This window comes from Clavelina lepadiformis, chromosome 3 (genome assembly GCF_947623445.1).
Source record: "Clavelina lepadiformis chromosome 3, kaClaLepa1.1, whole genome shotgun sequence".
NCBI classification, from domain to species: domain Eukaryota; kingdom Metazoa; phylum Chordata; class Ascidiacea; order Aplousobranchia; family Clavelinidae; genus Clavelina; species Clavelina lepadiformis.
The window spans coordinates 6,649,014-6,670,981 of NC_135242.1; the positions used below are offsets into that span (position 1 = coordinate 6,649,014).

At 35.1% G+C, this 21,968-nt stretch overlaps 2 protein-coding genes across 2 annotated transcripts; both read left to right on the top strand.

Moving 5' to 3' along the window:
* The first annotated feature begins 1,441 nt into the window (after positions 1-1,441).
* On the top strand, positions 1,442-7,288 carry LOC143449126 (cubilin-like). Its single transcript, XM_076949207.1, has 3 exons — positions 1,442-1,568; positions 1,860-2,121; positions 4,587-7,288. Exons 1-3 carry the CDS (start codon positions 1,452-1,454, stop codon positions 7,154-7,156), a joined length of 2,949 nt encoding a protein of 982 aa, XP_076805322.1. The 5' UTR covers positions 1,442-1,451; the 3' UTR covers positions 7,157-7,288.
* A 2,806-nt stretch (positions 7,289-10,094) lies between these two features.
* On the top strand, positions 10,095-15,291 carry LOC143449797 (CUB and sushi domain-containing protein 1-like). The gene is made up of 3 exons (XM_076950127.1): positions 10,095-10,352; positions 12,238-12,499; positions 13,880-15,291. Exons 1-3 carry the CDS (start codon positions 10,236-10,238, stop codon positions 15,289-15,291), a joined length of 1,791 nt encoding a protein of 596 aa, XP_076806242.1. The 5' UTR covers positions 10,095-10,235.
* The last annotated feature ends 6,677 nt before the right edge of the window (positions 15,292-21,968 follow it).

Here is a 21,968-nt window from a genome sequence, read left to right on the forward strand (position 1 = left end):
GGATAAATTGATTATTGTAAACGTAATTGCATCATCAATTGTTATTTTCTAAGTTGACATACCTTCTTATATAAAGCGTTAATTACACCGTACGTCACTGTATTGGAAGATCAAACTCTGCCTCAAATTGAAACTAAATCATTCACTCCAATAGCGTCTACTGTATATTATATGCCCCTATGTCGTTATCGGTTTTTGAATTTTATTCTAAAGTGATGTCTTGATTTCAGGGCTACAGAGTTGATGTTGATGGCTACAGTTTTCATTGGTTGACATCAGCTTGATTCTTTCAGATGAAAACTCTCCCGCTCGTCAAACTAAATTGATAAAAAGATGCGAGCAGTAAAGGCAAAACGATGGATTCGAGTGATAGAGTTACTGGTTTTCAGCTGCAAGACAAAAATGGCCGTGCCCCTGACTGCGCAGTATTGCAAATTTACTTATGCAGAACCTCTACGAAAAGTTTTGGTTTCTTCTTCATCTATAGGTAACTATAGCTACTAAAGTTTGTATCGATTTAAAGACGGCAACTTGCGTTTTTTCGTTGGAGTTGGTGTGTGATCTGATAACGTGTGTTTTTATATCGCTTTGCTTGCAAGTTTTGGTTGGTCTTCTCTCATTTCATTTTTGTCACGTAAACTATAGCGGGATAACAGATTATTGGCGAAAATATAAAACTGGGATTACGTGGTTAGAAGGATACATCTGTCGTTTTCCTAAAGCTCATGTTTGTTTTGAAACGGCCGTGGAAAGTTTTTGAATGTTTGTCTTTAACGCGAAAAAGAGTTGGCAATACTCAAAGTTTCTATTTTAAGCCAATGTGATAATGACCATATGATTCCTTATTTTACTAAGTAACCACAGACCCACCATCTGACTTTCTTCTCAAGATGCACACCGTCAACAAAAGGGAGATGGAACAAGTTTTGTCGGAAACAAAAATATAAGAGGTAATTAAAAACAAGTGGTTTTTATCAGTATAACCTGATAAGCCTTGTTAATGCGCACACTGGCAGACGCCAAAATTTTCCGGAATAAAGTTGAGTGAACACGTTTATTAAACTAACTCTATTCCCATCGTATATTACCTTAGATAAAAATTAACTTGTGGTTTGCGACAGGACAGAAATTGGTGCATAAAAGCGAACGCGCACGATATTATTTTTTTACAGAATGACAACTAAGTGTTATCTAAGTAACTGCAGTTTTCTTCCACCTCGGAAAGTGAACATTACAACTTTAAATTGGTGGCTGGAATTCACATGCGTGGTTGCATTCTTACAAGTTTGTAGCGTGTTGATCTCTGTTGCTTTGTCAGTATATATTTTTAACTTTGCCGCAGAAGCACTATAAATTAATTCTCTTTGGCGTGCGTGAAACACGACAGGTTTTGATCAAGCCCGATTATTATTAGAATTTTATTTGAGTTGTGTTTTGACAGATTTAGAGCGATGTTGCTTAAAGTTACGTTGGTTTTATTTTTGGCCTGGAAGTTGGATGCCGCAATCTCTTCCTCAGCGGATGATGTTTACGCCATTGGTCTCTTTCCTGAACCAGTTTATGAAGCGGTAGGTTGTATATATAGGCAGTCATGTCACAAAATATAGATCTAAAAATATACTAAAGTAACTTGCAAAACGTAAGTTGGTTTATTTAACTATATTGTTCGTTATCCCTTGCTCATGCAGGTATGAATTCAACTTAAAAAACTCAGAAAACAAAATTTGCTTTTGCAAATAGAGTTTAATAAAAAAAAATTCCGAAATAAATTATAATGGTGTGAGAATTCTTTGTTTGTTGTTTACCAAAATTGGCGTATTTTTTTGGTGAAGATTTATTTGTGTATTATGTCTTTGCAGGGACAATTATCTGATGATCCTTTATCAGCTTTGGATCAACAATCTTTGCAAGTAAAAGTTTCTAATCCCGGATTCGCAGCCGAGGACATCGGTTTCCACGCCTACCTCCCCAAAAATGCTGAAATGTCGTCGTTCTCTATGCACACCGAAGGTGTTCGTTACAATGCAAAGAAAGGCAGTCGGGAGATGGCGCACGAGGTGTTGAAAAAAGCTAAAGCTGAAGACCATAATGCAGCAATTTACATCCCAAAACCGCTGTTGGGTAAGCCAATAATTTATTTACCGTTAACTATATATATCTAATCTATTTATTGTATTTTATTTCCTAACATCCTGACGTTGGATAGAAAATAAAATTTGTTTGCAATTACTTTGTAGCAAAATCTTTCAGTTTTGATATGATATGTTTTGAACTGAAATTAGAAATTCAAATCTGTGAGATCAATAACTGCTTAAGCCTAATTTCAAAACACTTTTATAGGCGACTTGCAACGTTGTCACATTTTGATGTTTTTTGCTGTTTTTCTTTTAGTCCAACAGTTAACTTTGGCTGCTATGCTACGTGTCTGTCGTATCTGGTGATAGCTTTAACCTTAGGCCCTGAAACGGCGGTTGTTAAAAATTGATTGTAATGGTTGTAAATGCGCACATTTTTGCGTTACCGTCCAGCGTTGACGTTTGCGGTGTTCTTTGGTTCCAAACTTAAAATAATAATGCGATTCATCTTGAGTAATTTTTGTTTTCTGTACCGATTGATTATTGTTATTGTCAACGGTATTATGAAAGCATTCAATATTCTTGTCCACATATGGCGGAAGTTTTGCGTTATGTTTACGAATTTAGCTTATATTTTATAGCTATATATTGGTGTTTCGAGGAGGGTTCATTTGTTTTTTGGCACTGTCTAATTAGAATTAGCACGTCGGTGGTTTTTTATACATTTGCCGCAAAACGTTTAACTGCGTCCCGTCCAACTTTGGACGTAGCGCGTAGCAAAAAAAATTATCTAAGAATCCTTTCAAAACCGTGACATGCAGTAGATAATTTTGGGTTACGAGTTCCATTTCATCTTGAAGTTGTCTGTTGAAATTAAAAATTTTAAAAGATTTCGAAAAAGTTGTGTTCAAATTTTCTTGTTCTTGTTGGCTTTATATAGATTTTGCAAATTTGTCTATTCAGTCAGCTTTTCAAGAGATATTGGTCGGGTTTGACCAGATATTGGTCAGGTGTAAGCTTAGAGGAAAGTAATGGAAGATCAGATATTTTAATGCCTGTCGCCATTTTCAGTCACGTACGAAGGACGTGCCGCATAAAAAGCAGCTGCGCTAATAACAATACATTGTAAATTACTCGTCAACACTACCGTTACGTAAGCAGCTTGATTGGCAGTGACAATGCATAAAATTAAAACTTCATCTTTTATAACTGCATAGTTGTTTATTAATTGTTCGTGACATCACGTTTCACACAGAATTTTCTTCGAACCACTTGGCAAATATAAGTTTACTGTTACGTCGTTTTGGTTCAATGGTCTTATCTCGGTTACCTGTGTTAGACCTTTAGGGCCATTATTTTTAAAAAAAGGATTAATAATAACGTAACATTCACATATAGATCTACATTCATCGTGCTTAATAATTGCTTCGCAACTCTCTTCGTTCGTTTCATTTCATGACGATCTTTTAGTCAGCAAATATAACGTCTTTTGCGCATTACGCTAGGAAAATGCGATATATCCAACTATACATGTTTGCTTAGAATTAGATGATTTTCAAGTAGGTTTACATTGACTTCAACTATTTCGTGTAAAAGATCTGGCTTCGTTTGGTTATTAAGTGTTTGCTCACTCTAACGATCTTCTTGGTCAACAAACACAGCACGGTATCGAAGCGACTTAAACAGTATCAAATATTACTAACACCATAACCAAATGCCTCTGTGAACGATTTTTGCACATTGCAAAATTTGATACCAAAAGAACACCAAAGACTATAGTCACTATACGAAATATTGTTTTCAAGCAATTGTTGTTTTAGCGCACACGCGCTCAAACAAATTGGTGCCAATTGAGTCAGTGTTTCAAAAATCCAGGGTTTGCCTTTGCGAGTTTAATCTGGTGAACAAATCAGATTATGTTCGTTGAAAAATCAGTAATAATATTGCTGCATGCCTTTTCGCCTATATAATTATGAAGACGCTAAACTGAAAATGGCATTGAGGATGGAAATACCGTGTCTGCTTATTTTAGGTTTATTCGAAATATCTGAGACCGGTAAGAAGTTGATCTGGCATCACCGTAAAATTGATTTGCTCGTAGATATTAAATTTTTGACGTTTTTTATCATCATTAGTCGTCCTTCACAACAGGAATTTTTTTGTGGATCGAAATTACTATTTTTGGCGTTTTATATGATGAACTTTATTACAAACCAAACTACAGAACATCAAACAAAGATGATATTACAAGCCATTGCTTTTTTAATAAAGCTATTCGGAGAGCTTGTGGTAAAGAAATGCATGTATACAGAGGAAGTTTGTTAAATCGTATTTGTTTAACAGAGTACAAAATTTCAGATAACACGAAGCAACTTCATCGATGTTGTCCACTGTACTGTATTTAACTATTTTAAGTTGAAGTGATTTGATCCCTTCAGCATAAAGTTAAGAGGCTTCCACTGTAATTGTTTTTGCCAAAAAAATTTATGTAAGTATAATATTGCTTTTCAGACGCATACGACAAGGAGATTCAAAGTGCTGAAAACACGGTTCACATCAAAGCTGGAAATGAAATGATCTTTAACATCCAATACAAGGAATCTTTGGCTGAACTGATAGCGAATGGTGAGAAACCTCTAAACAGAGCTCGCGTTTCACTTGATCTTTACGGCGTACAAGTTGAAGACTTAAACGCTGAGATTTCTTCACCCAATTACCCCAACGATTACCCAAACAACGCTGATACAACCTGGTGGGTGAGGGCACCTGAAGATAAAACCGTTTCTTTTCGTTTGTTTGACATAGACATGGAAGAATGTTGTGATCGTTTGACCATCTACGACGGTTTATCTATCCACGATGATATTCTCGGTGAAATAACAGGCAGCAGTTCATCTATAAATTCAACATCTCCAATTAAAACTTATCAATCCTCCACCAACAGCATGTTTCTTCGACTTGCATCGGATTGCACTTCCACAGCTCGTGGATTTAGAGCTTTGATGCGAGCTACTGCTCCTTCTCCAAGCAGCACAAAAGAGCCTGAGACCACAACTCCTCATCGAACCACAATTCCCAGTTATGAACGAACCACAGTTCCCAGTTATGAACGAACCACTTATCCAGTCAGTACATGTTCAGGAACAACTGAATTGTATGCACATACTCATGCACATACGTTTAGTTCTCCTGGATATCCGAATGGTTATTCCAATAACTTGGATTGCTCTTGGAGAATTTACAGCAGCTCCAGTGGTTACGTAGTAAAGCTTGATGTACTGGACATGAATATAGAAGAAAACTATGACGTCGTTTACGTTTACGACGGCTACTCTTCCAGTTTTCCTAGATTGGCTTCTTTAACCGGTAATGGAACGAATCAAATATTTCATTCCACTGGCAGTTACATGTTCATCGACTTCAGAACTGATTCTTCCGTGACAGGCCTAGGATTTCAGTTCCAATATATTGAATCATATACATCTGCGGTAACAACTGCTTATCCCGAAATCACAACTGTCAGTAATAATTACCAAAACATAAGCGCTTGTATGGGAGGTGATCACATAGAATTGTATTCATATTCTTCTGGTTTCATCATATCACCAAATTATCCTAACTACTATGCAAGCAATGCACACTGTACTTGGTTGATTCATGGCCAGTCTTACGACTACATTGTCTTGTTAACTGTAACTGATTTAGCCTTGTCGTCCAACGACAAAGTGACGGTATATGATGGTACCTCGCAGTATTATCCAATAATTGCAAACTTTACTTCATATTCTTGGACTGGGCAAGTTTTATCCACTGGTTCTTCAATGTATATCGAGTTTGAATCTGATAATTACTATGAAAATAGAGGCTTCAACATGACTTATTCAGCCTACTACACTTACTGTTCTTCAACGCAATACATTTCTACATATCCAAGTAGCAACTACACCCTCTACTCTCCAGGATATCCAAACTCGTATTACGATAATTTGGGCTGTACTTGGCAAGTTCGTTCTATATATTATGGCTACGTCATAAAGCTCACAGTTGTTGACATGCAGCTTGAACCATGCTGCGATTATGTTTATCTGTACGATGGAAGCACGGCTAGTTCTGCTCTTCTGGCTACCTTAGGAAATCAACAAAGTGGAACATTCTATTCAACCGGTAGTTACATGTATGTAAAATTTCAGACGGATGGATCAGTAACCTACAAAGGCTTTCAGTTTGTTGTCACCGCCGCTAGTCCTCCAGCTACAACTGTCGCTTATCCCGACTTCACCACAAATGTAATTAGTCAACCAAGCGCATGTACAGGAGGGGATCACATCGACCTTTACTCAGGTTCGGGTTCCATTTATTCACCCGGCTACCCATCTAACTATTACAGCAATGCCCATTGCAGCTGGTACATCCACGGCCATTACTCGTACTACGTGGTAAAGCTGTCGATTTACGATTTATATTTGTCCTATGGCGACTATTTAGAAGTTTATGACGGGTCATCGCAAAACTCCCCACTTCTGCAAAATATAACTTCCAATTACTATGGCAACCCGATTTATTCCAATGGATTGAGCATGTATCTTGTATTCTCATCGGATAATTACTACGAAAGTCGCGGTTTTCAGCTCTACTATGAAGCTTCTTATTCTAGTGCAACGACAGCGCAAGCACCAAGTTTTACAGAAGCTACCACGGGAACGGCGATTGATCAATCAAATTGTACAAGCGTTTATTACATCTACGAATCGAATAATCCATCAGGGGGAAACATAACATCGCCCAACTATCCATATAACTACCCGAACAATCTTGATATTTGCTGGTTCTTTATGCTCGAGCCCTCTCCTTCTCACGGTCATCTATATCTGACCTTCGACGACTTTAACACGGAATCTGGAGATGATGTGCTGTATGTGTTCAGTGATTATTACAACTTAATATACTCATATTCTGGTTTTTATTCCGGCGGATACTATGTTAACTTGTGGACCTACCAGTCACCGTATATTCGTTTCCGTACAAACGAGTGGAACAACAACAGAGGCTTCAAAATCACTTACTCTTACGGCCACCACTAGTAGTTACTTTTCTACATAAGGATATGAATAGTTCATTTATTTTCCTGACCTTCCTACCAATCTTAAAAGAATAATTTTGGTTTAAGAACTGGTGTAAAATTTATGTTAAATAAACTGAAGTTTTCTTTCAAAGGTTGGATTTACTTTGACTCATTAGTTAGATCCTTCGTAGGCCTTTGCCAAGCTATTTGCTGCAAATGCCATAACTGTGTAGAACAAATAGATGTCATGGACAAAGTTTTTTTGTCAACACATTCGTTTAGGGGAAAACCAAGGCAATAATTCATACACAGTTTAAGGTGCAATAGCATTAGTAACAAAGCCACAAAAGTATTGGATCTTTCAGCCAAGGTTAAAAACTCTGACTCCAACTATTATTATAGTTTCTGTCAAAGCAGTCTGTCACTGTCAGAGAGTGTTCAACACATTTCTGTTGTGACATGTCTTGCGTTTAATGGTTTTTAATATAAGGATAACAACCCGCAGATACAAAAGAATAAATGCGCTGACTGGTGTATGTAAGACTAGCTGAACAATTATTTGGTGAAATAAATACAATAGGCCTATTTACATCAATCAAAACCCCCCAAAAAGGACAAAGAGAATATAAATGCATATTTGATTAATAGGTGCATGAAATAACATACTAAAAAGTTATCGTACTGAAATACCGAACTGTTCTATTTGGAATGTGAAAAAAAGCAAATATTGAATTTTGCAACATTTAGACTAAATGTCAAACAAACTAATAACTTCATTGATCGAACAAACAACAAAACATAACAATCTAAAAATCTGTGTGGCCATTTCTTTCCAGCGTTTGTTGTCCAAAATAAAATGTAATTTTATTTCTTGGTTACATGTGGTAGACAAGCATTCTTAAATTTTGCGTTGTATGTGGGCCACGTAACGTCAAATATTTAGTTTCCATTTCAAGTATATTCTCCGTAGATTACCTACTAATTTTAAAACAAGTGTTAATTTGATAATGCTGCCAAAATGCTTTTTGATTGCCTTGCATACAGTCCTTTTTTTGGTTAATTCACCTTCATTTTAGAAGAAGATTTTTAACTTATTTTAAGCGCGTAATGGTTTGCTGATAAACAAATGTTCCATCTAATATTTCCCATAACAAGCTGAAGATTATATTTGTTCTCTGTACCTCTACGCTTTTTGTATTTTTGTTCGGGCTGTACTAATTTTTGATAAATTTGTATTGAACCTGTTGAAATATAAAGCTTTTCAGACCAACTAAGATATAGTAATCAGACTCAATACTATAGAGGTTTTAAGCTATAGTTACTCTAATCGGGACAATGTGTCCTATCTCAGAGTAGATATTACGGTGTCCTGAAATAAACTGAAAGACAAACCGCTATCTCTCGCAATTATTAAGTTATCACACATTGACTCATGTCTTTTGATTGTTAGTACAGTAAAAGAAAATCAACTGCAATCGAGTTTGAATCCGATAATTACTATGAAAATGGAGGTTTCAGCATGACTTATTCAGCCTACTAGAACTATTACGTCGGCTGTTCTTCAACACAATACATTTCTTCATATCGAAATAGCAACCACTACTTTTCATCTCGAGAATATTCAAACTCCTATAACGACAATAGGAGTTGTACTTGGCAAGTTGGTTTTAGTTATTATGGTTATGTCATAAAGCTCACATCCAATAATTGTTACGAAAGTCGCGGTATAGTAGGAGAGTTTTGCTACTTTCATTTATCAATTAACATTCAGTGAGTAAGTTATAGACCTATAATAAAAAAAAAATCCTTTTCAAAGCAGTGTCCATTATGAATCTTGTGTTCTTATCACGTTTGCATAAAGGACGAGCTTACCAAAACCATTACGCGTCTCTGTATCCCTAAAATGGTACCTATCAAAAATGAAATAGCCTACACATTTCTATGCAAATATTAGCTTCGAGTACTTTTCATTTTTCAACATAAATGGTCACGACTAACTAACAGTTTAATGTGTGAGAGATAACTTGATTATTCAAATACGTGTCCTTTTCAGTCGTAAACAATATTTCTGTTTGGTATCGGGCGTAGATTTATGTTCGGTATAGATAGTACGTTGAAAAAACTTTTTATCATCATATTTTCATAGAAAAAAAACCCATGCAAGAGCGCAGTAAGTTATATAGTCTGTGGTGCAAGTGCAACAATTGAGCGTGGTCGTTTAGTAATTAATAGTGGTTTAACTTTTCTAAACAGATTTATTTTTCTACTGTAGATATGTTGTATTGACTTCCAAGACTGTTTTTGTTGTGCTGATTTTTCGCAATTATATGTTGAGATTAATCGTAACTTGACTTAGCAGATAACGATAACAATGAAGAGATATTTGAATAGCAATTACAATGGACAAATTGTCACGACATGCATGGTTATTTTGTTATTTGTTCACAAGGTTTCTATTTTATGCCAGTGTGTGATAGCAAACATATGGTTCCTTGTTTACTAAGCACATGCAGATATATCACTCACCTACTTTTCAAACACTATCCAGTGTTTAGTGACAAATCCAGTTTATTCCGGAAAAACCAAATAGATGAGATAAATGGAAATATGAGGTATAGGAACAGCAGGCGTTAAGAATCGTTTGTCAGCAAGGTGGAATGCACCTTCTGAAACAACATCGCTGTGACATATGTTTCAAGCTCATTGTTTTCCCATCGTTATATGTTCTAAATATACCGTTTTAGTTTGTAAGACTTAAATAGCAGCTGTGCTTAAAAGCGCGCAAACAAGATGTTATTTCATGCAGAAAGACAAATGTTAGTCACAGGGCAATTGTTTTCAAAATACTTGGGTGTAAACCATATAGAGAACAACGTAACTACTGATGATTCGACATTACAAGCGTGATTGCATTATCTCTTAATTACGGAATAAAATCAATAGCTTAGTGAAATCATTATGTTGTTTGCAACATAGCAGAAAGCAGCGGAGATAGCAGAAAGTTTTGCTGTTTTATTCAACGCTCATAAAATGCGTTTGGAATTTGATCATGTTTAATTTTAAATTTTATTGAGTTGTGTTTTGACAAACTTAGAGCGATGTTGCTGAAAGTTGGGTTAATTTTGTTTCTTGCCTGGAGGTTGGATGCCGCCATCTCTTCCACAGAAGATGATGTTTATGCCATTGGTCTCTTCCTTGAACCAGTTTATGAAGAGGTAGGTTTTATATCGCAGTAGTAGTATGTAGTATGGGGGTGCTAGGACAATTTAGAATTTTTAAAGTTAAATGAGTTCAAATTAAGCCACGTGACTTTATGAGATTAAAGGAGTTACTTGGATCTGTGGTCAAGTGACTTTAAGGAGGTCATTAAAATTTTAAAAGTGTTAGGAATCTCATCTGTAAGACATTTTTTAACTTTAAGACTTTTTATTTGTTACAAAAATCATTTCCTTTTGATAATATATCATGCGATAGCTTAGACCGCTCATGTTTATAAGTTGGATTCATAACTGAATTAACATTTTGAGAATGTGTTAATTCTAAACAGTGTCCAATTTCATGAACAGCTACAGCAAATAAATTATTCCCAGGAGGTGTCTCTTTATCAGTCCAATTCTCATCACTATCAAAATGTAAATCACCACCAGAAACAGAACCTGGATAAAAACCATGAGTTAAAACACCACCTGAACCATTAAATGGACTTCTTTCATCATGTTCGTTTTGACAAAAACTAATTTTAAAAATCTTTTCTTCTTCATTTTCTCGTTTAACCTTTTTAAATTTAAGTTTACTACGTTTACTCTAAACTTTAAAAGCGGAATCGATTTTCTGATGTATTGAATCTTAAGCAAGTTAATTTAATGCCCAGATTAAACTTATTATGTTCTGCACCTCTGTATTTTCCTGTTACATGACAGTGGTCTCTTACTTTTTTTATCAGGTTCTTCGAATTTTCTATTACACATATGGCAATTTATTGCTGCTTTAACGTTTTCTTTGTCATCATCTGTTAAATTCATAGGTTGATTGAACTACCCTTTTTTTAAGTTTTGACAATATTCAACCTCTTCTAACATAGCTTCAAAAAATTTATAAGCAGAATTTTCAGTCGAAGAGCAATCCGTGATACCTGAAGGGTGCTCCGCGTTACCCTTATATAATTAAATTGATTTACTGATTTTATTACCATAACAACAAAATAGTTTATAAGCAGCAAGAAAAATTTTCAGATGATTTAATACTTCTGATCATGCAAATCTTTTGAAAAGTAATATTATGATTACTTTTAAGAATTTAACTGAAGAGGAGGAAATTTTTCTATATGATTTATTTTTTGAACATTTTTATAATAATGCTTTGATAAAAGTGCTTCTGATGGCGAACAATATTTAACTCCAATATATCCAGGTAATCAATATAATGATTTTGAAATTGAAACTTTTAATGTCACTGTACAATATAGTTATACAATTACTGTAGTATAGAAAAAAGGTTGATATTTCATCAATTTAAAATATATTTTCCAGGTACTTGTTAATTATATGAAAAATATGATGATGATTGTGAAACAATAGTATATTTTTAACCAGATTTGTCTAGACATAAATTAGATATTTTAGAATTTTTTTTACAAGATTACTATGGTATTATTGACCATGCGATTGAAATTCCAAATCTTGACATTCCATTTCATGATGAGGCAGAAGAATTTATTCGAAACTTTATTCAACAAGATGATAATGATTCTGGTTATGAAAATTTAGAAGAAAAATCATAATTGTCTTCACGTTAACTTGTGTAAAGTTATTAATAATATTTTAAGTTACTTATTTAAAGTTAATACTTATTTTTATTTCATGTCGACCTCATTTTATCCCTTAAAAGTCACGTGACTCCAGATCCAATGAACTCATTTAACCACATAACGTCACGTAACCTAATTTGAACTCATTTAATCCTCAACATCCTAAATTGTCCTTGCATTCCCATATTACATACTACTCGCAGTCATGCGAAAATGTGAAAAAAGTACAGTTTATTTCTGATGTTCTCTTTTTTTCTCAATCTCAAAAAATAAAGAGACATTTCGTTTTTCAGGGACAATTATCTGATGATCCTTTATCAGCTTTGGATCAACAATCTTTGCAAGTAAAAGTGTCTAATCCCGGATTCGCAGCCGAGGACATTGGTTTCCACGCCTACCTCCCCGAAAATGCTGAAATGTCGTCTTTCTCTATGCATACCGAAGGTGTTCGTTATAATGCAAAGAAAGGCAGTCGGCAGATGGCGCACGAGGTGTTGAAAAAAGCAAAAACTGAAGACCATAATGCAGCAATTTACATCCCAAAACCACTGTTGGGTAAGTTGATGATGTTGTATCCGTTGGTTGGCAACTAAGCTAAACTATTCTCTAAAGTTTAGAGTTTAAACTCTCATTTACATTCTGAAATAGTAACCTATAAAAATAAATAAGCTCGCAAAGGTAGTCTTTTCGAATGTAAATTGATTTCACAAATTGCCCATGATGAAAATTTATAGCTTAGCTTGTAACTTTGTATTCATTATTTTAGGTCATGTTAAACGCTTAATCGTTACTGAACTATATAATGTTAAAGATTGAAACATTTCTTATCCATAAGTTCCTGCACTATCCTGAGAAGAATGTTGATTGCGCAGATTGTTAAGCCTATGGTTAGTTCCATGAGAGTATAGTCAATAGCGTGGAAATTGTTAGTTCCAGGTTCAAATCTAACGTTGTAAAGACTTCGAGAAAAGTTCTCTCGCCATCAGGCAGGCTGTAACAACATTGGTTTAAGCTAAGGATTGTCATTTGAGACACTTTTCCTAATCCCGGGATTTTGGGAAAAGGTCAGTGTTTGCCCGGGATCTCGAGAAATTCCATGATTTTATAAAAAAAGATATTTTGTATTTAAGGAATGATACACCTTACACTTTTGTGACGAGTTAAGACATTACGTTATACCCGTTTGGACCTCTTTACATGTCGGGCTATTACAGCCCAGACGTTCGGACTAATAAAACAACTGGAAATTAATATGTGTTTATCTGACCGTATTTAAGTAATTCCTAGGACTATTTAACTAGCAATTATTTACGCCTTAAGATGAGATTCGTCAGTATCGAGGAATATAGTCGCGAAACAGCATTAACTTCACCATCTAACTCACTTGATTAAAGAATGATAGCTCCAAGTCGGCATGTTACATTGTCGGATGTTGCTGTTATACGAGCGCAATATGCATTAACAGTTAATTACACGTTTAGAACAATAAGTAATAGGTACACTTCTCCTAAGGCAATAGCTGCTAATTATTGAAGCTGTTTTTTTGTTTGCACATATTTAAAAAAAAACGAAATTTCCCTGGAAGAAAAATAAAATCTTGGGAATTTTTTTGGACAAAAACGCAACGAGATCCTGGAAAACAATTGTTAGTTTAAGCATAATGTCAAAGAAAAATGGCGACGGTCAAGAGAAAAAACTGTGACAATAAATCAACACAATTAGTTCTTACACACGTATTACGTATCGAAACTTGCTGTTTCAGGCTTTCTTTTTCTATAAATATGTTTCGACAAACCAAAGAAAGTTAAAGAAAAATTAAGCCTACATTGTAAAGTTTACTCTTGAAACGATAACTCATTTACATTTTTTTGAAAACGCCATGCACATGAAGTAATCTTCCACGCAAGTTATTAAAGTTTGACGTTGTGTTTTCAGACGCATACGACAAGGAGATTCAAAGTGCTGAAAACACGGTCCACATCAAAGCTGGAAACGAAATGATCTTTAACATCCAATACAAGGAATCTTTGGCTGAACTGATAGCGAATGGGGAAAAACCGCTGAACAGAGCTCGAGTTTCACTTGATCTCTACGGCGTACAAGTTGAAGACTTAAACGCTGAGATTTCTTCACCCAATTACCCCAACGATTACCCAAACAACGCTGATACAACCTGGTGGGTGAGGGCACCTGAAGATAAAACCGTTTCTTTTGATTTGTTTGACATAGACATGGAAGAATGTTGTGATCGTTTGACCATCTACGACGGTTTATCTATCCACGATGATATTCTCGGTGAAATAACAGGCAGCAGTTCATCTATAAATTCAACATCTCCAATTAAAACTTATCAATCCTCCACCAACAGCATGTTTCTTCGACTTGCATCGGATTGCACTTCCACAGCTCGTGGATTTAGAGCTTTGATGCGAGCTGCTGCTCCTTCTCCAAGCAGCACAAAAGAGCCTGAGACCACAACTCCTCATCGAACCACAACTACCACTTATGAACAAACCACAGTTCCCAGTTATGAAGGAACCACTAATGCAGTTAGTACATGTTCAGGAACAACTGAATTGTATGCACATACTAATGCACTTACATTTAGTTCTCCTGGATATCCAAATGGTTATTCCAACAACTTGGATTGCTCTTGGAGAATATACAGCATCTACAGTGGATACGTGGTAAAGCTTGATGTACTGGGCATGGATATAGAAGAAAACTATGACGTCGTTTACGTTTACGACGGCTACTCCTCTAGTTATCCTCGACTGGAATCTTTAACTGGCTACGGAACGAATCAATCATTTTCCTCCACTAGCAGTTACATGTTCATCAACTTCAGATCAGACGGATCTGTTACAAAAAAAGGATTTAAGTTTAGTTACGCTGCTGTTTTGCCGACAATTGTAACAACCGAGGTTATGACGACGGAAGAAATTCCCACTGGCTCGGGCTCGGGCTCGGGTTCAGATGAATCCGACTGTACAATTCACCATTACATCTACGAATCCAGCGATCCATCGGGTGGTTACATCACATCGCCTAACTACCCATACTACTATCCAAATAATCTTGATGTTTGCTGGTTCTTTATGCTCGAGCCCTCTCCTTCTCATGGTATTCTACATCTGACCTTCGACGACTTTTACACGGAATCTGGAGATGATATGCTCTATATTTTCAGTGATTATTACAGCGAAATATACTCATATTCTGGTTTTTATCCGGGCGGAACCTATGCTAACGTGAGGACCAACCAGTCACCATATATTCGTTTTCGTACAAACGAGTGGAATACCTACACTGGCTTCAAAATCACTTACTCTTACGACCACCATTAAACACCTTTCTGTGTATACAGGGGACAATTTGTGTATACAATTACGTGATCTTTTTAATTTTAAACAGGATTTTGGTTTTAGTAACTGGTGTAAAATAGATCATAAATAAATTGAAATCTTTCTTCAATTTTGGTTATATTTTTCTTTATTGTATCAGACGGGAGGACTTTTACTGGCGGATTTCAATTCAATATTCAGTCGTCGTAATTCGTCATAAGATTAGTTTCAACAGCCCCATGTATTACATATCATGAGAAGAAATTATAATAAATTAAAGAATGAATGAATACTAAGGTAGCTGCAGCAAATAAAGCCTATAAGGTAATAACTCCCGCTCCTCGTAGTTTTTTACTTAGAGCTGGCTAGATTTTTATTGCGGGTGACTTTTGATGTCACAGTAAATTGAAATTGATTGGTGCAGTTTCGGCTATTTTGGTCCGGTAATTTTGAAAAGAAGGCTTGAAAATTTTTATTAGGGTACACATTTTATCAAAATCAAACTGTTTGGTTTTAGAATTTCGTTACATACCTCCACTTTTTTGGGTTTTCAACTATTTTGTAACAACTTTAGCCTTTTAAAACGAGATGTAAATGATAATTTTGGGAAAAGGTTTATTATACTCTCATTAGTCTTGTTTATTTAAGTATAACCAGTGTTGATAGGCCCACCATGTAATTTAAATCTCCAAAAAATTGCTAAAGAAATATTTTCAAATCTTAAATTCTTCAAAACTTTCAAGAATTAATTTGAATTTTAAACTTCTATCTAAAAATCCCTTTATCTTTATCTCTTTAAATATATCTCATTATCTAGGACAATGGTTTTCAATTGAGGGAGCATTTACTCCCCCTCCTCCCGCCGGAGGTTTTAAGACCAAATTTGTTAGAATGCAAGTATTGTTTCTAAGAGTATAAACATCTTTCTCCTATATTTTTCATCATATTACCTGTATTTTATACGACTACGACAAGATATTGTCGCTTTTTGTTTTAATTTGTTTGTATCTTGCAAAATTATGACACTTTTAGCACAAAATTTTGTTGTCGTTTCTAGGCTTTTGTGCCGACACTTAATTAGCTGTGTAAGCAAGAAACTATATTTACTGCGGCTGGTTGTACAAAAATAGTTTTCCTGTAAAAGTTGTACGAGCAGTAGGACGAATTGAGTATCTTTTATCTAAAAATAAAGTTAAACACTAAATCGTTTTGAGTGCTTATCAATAAGCACGATTGCATGTGTTGTCATACAATTCTATGTTGAGCAAGCTGTAGCCTAAAGTAACTTCATTTTCATAATGTTGTTAACCACTTATGATTTTGAGTAGCCTATTTTTGATGTATCTTGCGTATGTTTTAGAAATATAAACATTTGCGTGCATTTGTTCTTTGGCCCTTGTTACCTTCGATGCTGGTAATACGGATAATAGTTACATCTATACTTGCCATTAAAAAAATGCAGTTTATCGTTTAAAAGTGGTCAACGAACGAACGCCAAATACAAAATTATATCATCCCGTAAACCTAAACATGTTGGCCATAACACACACCAGACTTATCATGATCATCACCATCTAATCATATATACGGAATACTGCAACAAAAAACTGATTTATTCAAATTTTTAAATCGTAAGCTAGTGTTTTAAGCCTCTTTCACAAAACTGGTTTAAATGAAAAAAGCATTTTTGTCTTTTTAAACAGTTTTCGGTTTGATTTCATCTTGCTTTAAACTTTACTTACTTGAACTTTTCCAAGCGCAATATATCAGGGTGGGTTGCCTTGGCATTTAATGTTTAAACTTTGTGTCGCTCCAAAAAAGTTCACAACCATTACTTTACATACATCGCAAGCCACATCGCCCCGCTACCTGGGTATATGTTGCTGATACTGAATACGTTTTCACTGTGTCGCATTCACAGTACTAGGCCTATACAGCTTTTAAATGTTAAAGAATAAACGTGGTCTATTTTGTCACTAAATTCACTTAGCATAACCCCGACGGGTATTCTTACTTATACTTATAGGCTTATAATGTGTGTTGCAACAGCACAAATAAACGAAAGCAAGAAAAGTATTAGATTTTTTGGAAAAGTTTAAAAACTCTAAATCCAAAGTATAATTAGCATTCATGCAGGCAGACGATCAGAGAGTGTCCTACATATTTCTGTGGCATATTTTAATTTGACTGAAATCACTAGATTCCGAAAAGATTGTTTTTCTTCCTATTTTCTGTAATCCTTCATCAGCCAATCATCCAAACTTACTGGTAACTAATCTTTGATTTAAGGCCAACTTATTTCCGGACTTGCCGGTCACTTTAAGGTGTAAAACGCTGAATCAGACTTTTACATCGGACTTCTACAAGTTTTTTTTTGGACACTTTCGGTTTCGGAGCTTACGCAAATCCTATTCTTTCTTTATCCAACTAGAATTATCGTAGATTTCAACCGAATTATGAAGCTTGTCGTCACCCATGTGTCATTCCCAGTGTGCCTTACAAGTATAAATGTGAATACACTGTAATTTTGATTGAATTATGCTATAATTGGCGGAAAAAGAAGCATCATGCTCATGTCCACATTGTTAATCCATATTTTCGGGTTTCGCATTATTATAATATAAATATAGGCTACAGTATATAGCCTACGTGGTTGGAAGTTCATATCGATTTACCACAGTAGGCCTATAAAGTATATGTCATCTCCCTTCGACCAGTTGAGGAATTAAATAAGTAGCCAACATAAAAACGGGACGGGAATATAGCTGGTAATTGGAAAAAGTATTGAACGAGCTTTAATTTTTTTAATTAGTTAATAGACCAGCAGAGTTCGCGATACCATACTGAGTTAACAATACAAAGCAGCGAGCGACCTTAACAAATTTTTCAGATTGCTTGTTGCATCACATTTCGATCTTCTCACACCACGCTTTTCAACACAAGTGACCGCTTATTTATTAATTTTTTGCAACGTATGTGGGTTAGTGCAGAGATTATTACTGGCGAAATATACTTTACATGAAGCAGGAATTATACTTTTATCATCCAGTGGTTTTAAATCTTTTTTCGTTTAGTATAGGCCTACTCGCAGCACTCAATACGTGTAAACTTAGCGATATTTTTTCAGATTACTTCATAACACAATTATTCGTTACTGCTTTTTCTACAATTTCAGAATTCCTTTCCTTTGGTACATGCCGCCTTCCACACGCGTCATTTTGGTTTTGTGGTCTCCGGTCCAAAAGATTGGAAACCGCTGCTGTAAACAACAGCAATGAATTTACTCCCTGAAAATTTAAAAGGAAAATTAAATTGTCGCTTGAAAATTAATGAACAACAGTGAAATGACAAAAGACAAAAATGGTTTTCGCGGCTAAGCCCTCCTTTAACTGTGCTCGACTTCGATGAGAATAAATTATTCAAGTAGTTAAACTGTGCTGATGTATAAGCTATATTAGAGTAAACGTATGTATATGGGCATGAAGTCAAATGAAACTGAAGAAGACAACTGGGTCAGCTCAGAAGCTTATTATATTCAAGTGTAAAGTTTCAGGCAACTATTTAAATAATTTTGTAACAAGGACAAAAATGCTGGATGCTGGAAAACACTTTCATAGACAAAGAGTGGGCAATGACGTTGTTTACAGGAAATATGAAATATTTATGCAAAGACCGCTGGCGACAGATAAGATTTCAACACGACACCAACAGTAAGGTTGAGGTCATTGCTAGAAAATTACAGCAGTAGGTTTGTGCTTTCAAAATGAGAGTCTCAATTTTTCAGCAGAGCTATATTAGAAAATTCTAACTTCAGAGAATTAAGCAATTAAACTGAGATACAGGTTTGATTTATTCGCTTCTTTGCGTCTGTATCAAGTAAGTTTATTTGATAAAGTCATATCCGATTTAGAATTAGACTTTTGGGAAAGCCTATTGATATTTCGTGTGTGTCAGCATGCTGGTGCCTCTTTGGCTACAAAAACTGGATGTTGACGGAAATAACGTATTCCAAGTAACGTTATTAGCGACAAATGACGCTAAGTGCACATCTGTGTCAAACTTTGAAAGGTTAGGTATTTTTATTTTCTCATTCAATTTTAAATCAACGCTTCTCAAAAACTCTTATGGTGGAATCCGATTAATTAAGACGTGCTTTGTTCCATGGAAAAATTATAAGAGAACGGGAGAAAACACTAAATTATTTAAAAGGCAAGTTGTATAAATGTCAGACTGTAATGGTCCATTCAATCAACTTCCAACACACAAGACTTTAGTTCTAAAGTTAAACTATAGTCAGAACATGACGAGAATATTAATAATGCAAAGTGCAATTTCTGAAAACATAAGTAAGTTCAAATTAAACTAGATGTTAATCCACATTAAAATTACGTGGACTGTTTTCATAAACCTTTGTCTCTGTGCTCAACAGTAAAATATGCGAAAATATTGGTATATTTCAAAATTACAGCAAGATAGGTATCATTATCGACGTAGCGTTTAATCTGATGCTAAAAACAATGTAGTAATGTTACAGGTTATTACGCTGCTTGATTTTCGTCAGGTAAAACAAGAAATATACAGTATATAACTTACTGTACTGTACTGTACTGCACTTACTCGTATATATAAGGTGCTATTCCAAAAAACATTTCTTGTTGTTTGTTGTAAATTTAAATTCAAAGACGCAATAACGAGCAATGTATACACCAGGGGTGGGCAAACTTGCTCAATGAAAGAGTCAATTGCGGAAAACTGCAAACACCAGCGAGCCGTAAGATCAGTAGTGTCAATACAAGTACGGTAAACAATGCATGGATAATGAACAATAATGGATATTACTATTCGGCTAGAAGAGTCACTAAAAACATGTCGGCGAACCGCAGTTTGCCAATCTTTGCTATATACTGATGTACCAAGAAGAAAGTTGCTTCTTGATTTTATGGACCAGCTGGATTAAAAACGGAAAAGCTGAATCGATACGTAGTTAATCAATTATCTGAGCGACTTTTAGACTTGACTGAAAAAAACTATTAAGGATGAAGTTTTTTGAGATGATACTTTCAGTTCAAAAAAGTTTGGCCAGTTTTATTGATTGTTATATTTTCTAAGACGTTTGTTACAGGCAAAAGACACGACTTAAATAATTTTGGAGCATATGTTGTTGAAGCATTAAGGCTAGGGTTATGTGGTTGCCTTTATATGTAACAGATAAACATGTCTGCTTCAAAACCAGGTTCTGATAAGAAAATCAAGAATAAGAGTGACGACCTTATAAGCGAATAAGATTGAAGATTTACGTGCAAGCAACATAAAAAGAGCGCTATAAGAACAAAAGTAAACTAACACAACGCAAACAGCAATTAACACACAATGATATAGATTATAGAATATAGCAACGTGCAATAAAAAGAAGCAAGAAATATGATAGTGCAACATTACAAGATATGATAGGCAAACAATTTATATGATATAACCTCATTTCATTTCAACTAGCTAAAAAGGATGTCGGAACTTATACCATAAAACTCACATTATACCATAAAACTCACCATAAATTAAACATATATCCTTAATCCTATGGGTGAAATATGACCCATGTAAATGAATGATATCTTAGACCTTTCGCTCACAGACATAATGCTAGTAAATATTTCAAACCAACTATACGATTACACGATGTCGCTGCTCAAAACAACAGCTTTAAATCACTCTCACCTACTTTAAAGAAAGGTTTGGATAAAAAAATATATTTTTTGAACCGATCTTGACATTCTGCTCTTTTATTGAAAGATTAGAATGTATACAACCGTTTCATGGCACGATATGCGTTGTTAAAGATATAGGCCGTTTAGTGAGGAGAAAGTATTTTCAAAATGTTGGTATTACGTTTTGGTATTAAGTTTTGATTGGTACAAAGGTGATGAAATGTAGATGGAACTAACTGTAGATTAAAGAATGGAGTTGGGATATGGACTTTGATAGTATGCGGTTAGCAAAAAAGAATATAGCTTCAAACGCATGCGTGAAATGCAAACACTCCAAGTTACTAAACATTTTCAATCAAATATATCGAATCTTCGCTTAAAGGTGCTGTCAATTAAGCGAGCTTGCAAGAGCTAACAAAAAATCGATAAATGTATTATGCATTTCCGCAAGTTCATTAAAACCCGAGAAAGGACTGCTCAATGAAAGCAGTGTTTCTGTGAGCCATGTTGATCTCTTTGTTTGTTAAGACATGTCATTCAAAATAAGTAATAGCCTGGTGCTTAACCGAATCATCATGGGGTTAAACATAATTAGAAATGTGAAGCAAAGGGATGTTAAGTCAACAGATAAGGTCAGAGCCAGGGTACATCAGCTCGGTACAACGTTGTACTAAGAACTTTTGACTATGTTGTTTTGAGGTAGAAACATGTAGTTTGGTGACTTGACTACTCAGAAGCGACCCACCAATACTTGTTTTATAAACGTAGCTACATATGTTATGCTTTTTGAGACATCAATATATATTCATATGCAAATTATAAATGCATTATTGCTCTCCGCGGCCATTCATAAACACGTCATGTAATCACATTTGCTTGTCATGATTGTAGTTTAAATTTCACATGAAAAAGTAAAAAAGCTGCCGAAAAGCTCTTTTCTTCATCAATAGTGGCTCGTGTGAGTAGGAGCCTGCA

Excerpts from the sequence above, each read along its gene's own strand:
- LOC143449126 (XM_076949207.1), top strand. The coding sequence starts at position 1,452 with ATGTTGCTTAAAGTTACGTTGGTTTTATTTTTGGCCTGGAAGTTGGAT. Across the intron at positions 1,569-1,859 it reads CTGAACCAGTTTATGAAGCG|GGACAATTATCTGATGATCC; the intron begins GTAGGTTGTATA and ends ATGTCTTTGCAG. Across the intron at positions 2,122-4,586 it reads CATCCCAAAACCGCTGTTGG|ACGCATACGACAAGGAGATT; the intron begins GTAAGCCAATAA and ends ATTGCTTTTCAG.
- LOC143449797 (XM_076950127.1), top strand. The coding sequence starts at position 10,236 with ATGTTGCTGAAAGTTGGGTTAATTTTGTTTCTTGCCTGGAGGTTGGAT. Across the intron at positions 10,353-12,237 it reads TTGAACCAGTTTATGAAGAG|GGACAATTATCTGATGATCC; the intron begins GTAGGTTTTATA and ends TTCGTTTTTCAG. Across the intron at positions 12,500-13,879 it reads CATCCCAAAACCACTGTTGG|ACGCATACGACAAGGAGATT; the intron begins GTAAGTTGATGA and ends TTGTGTTTTCAG.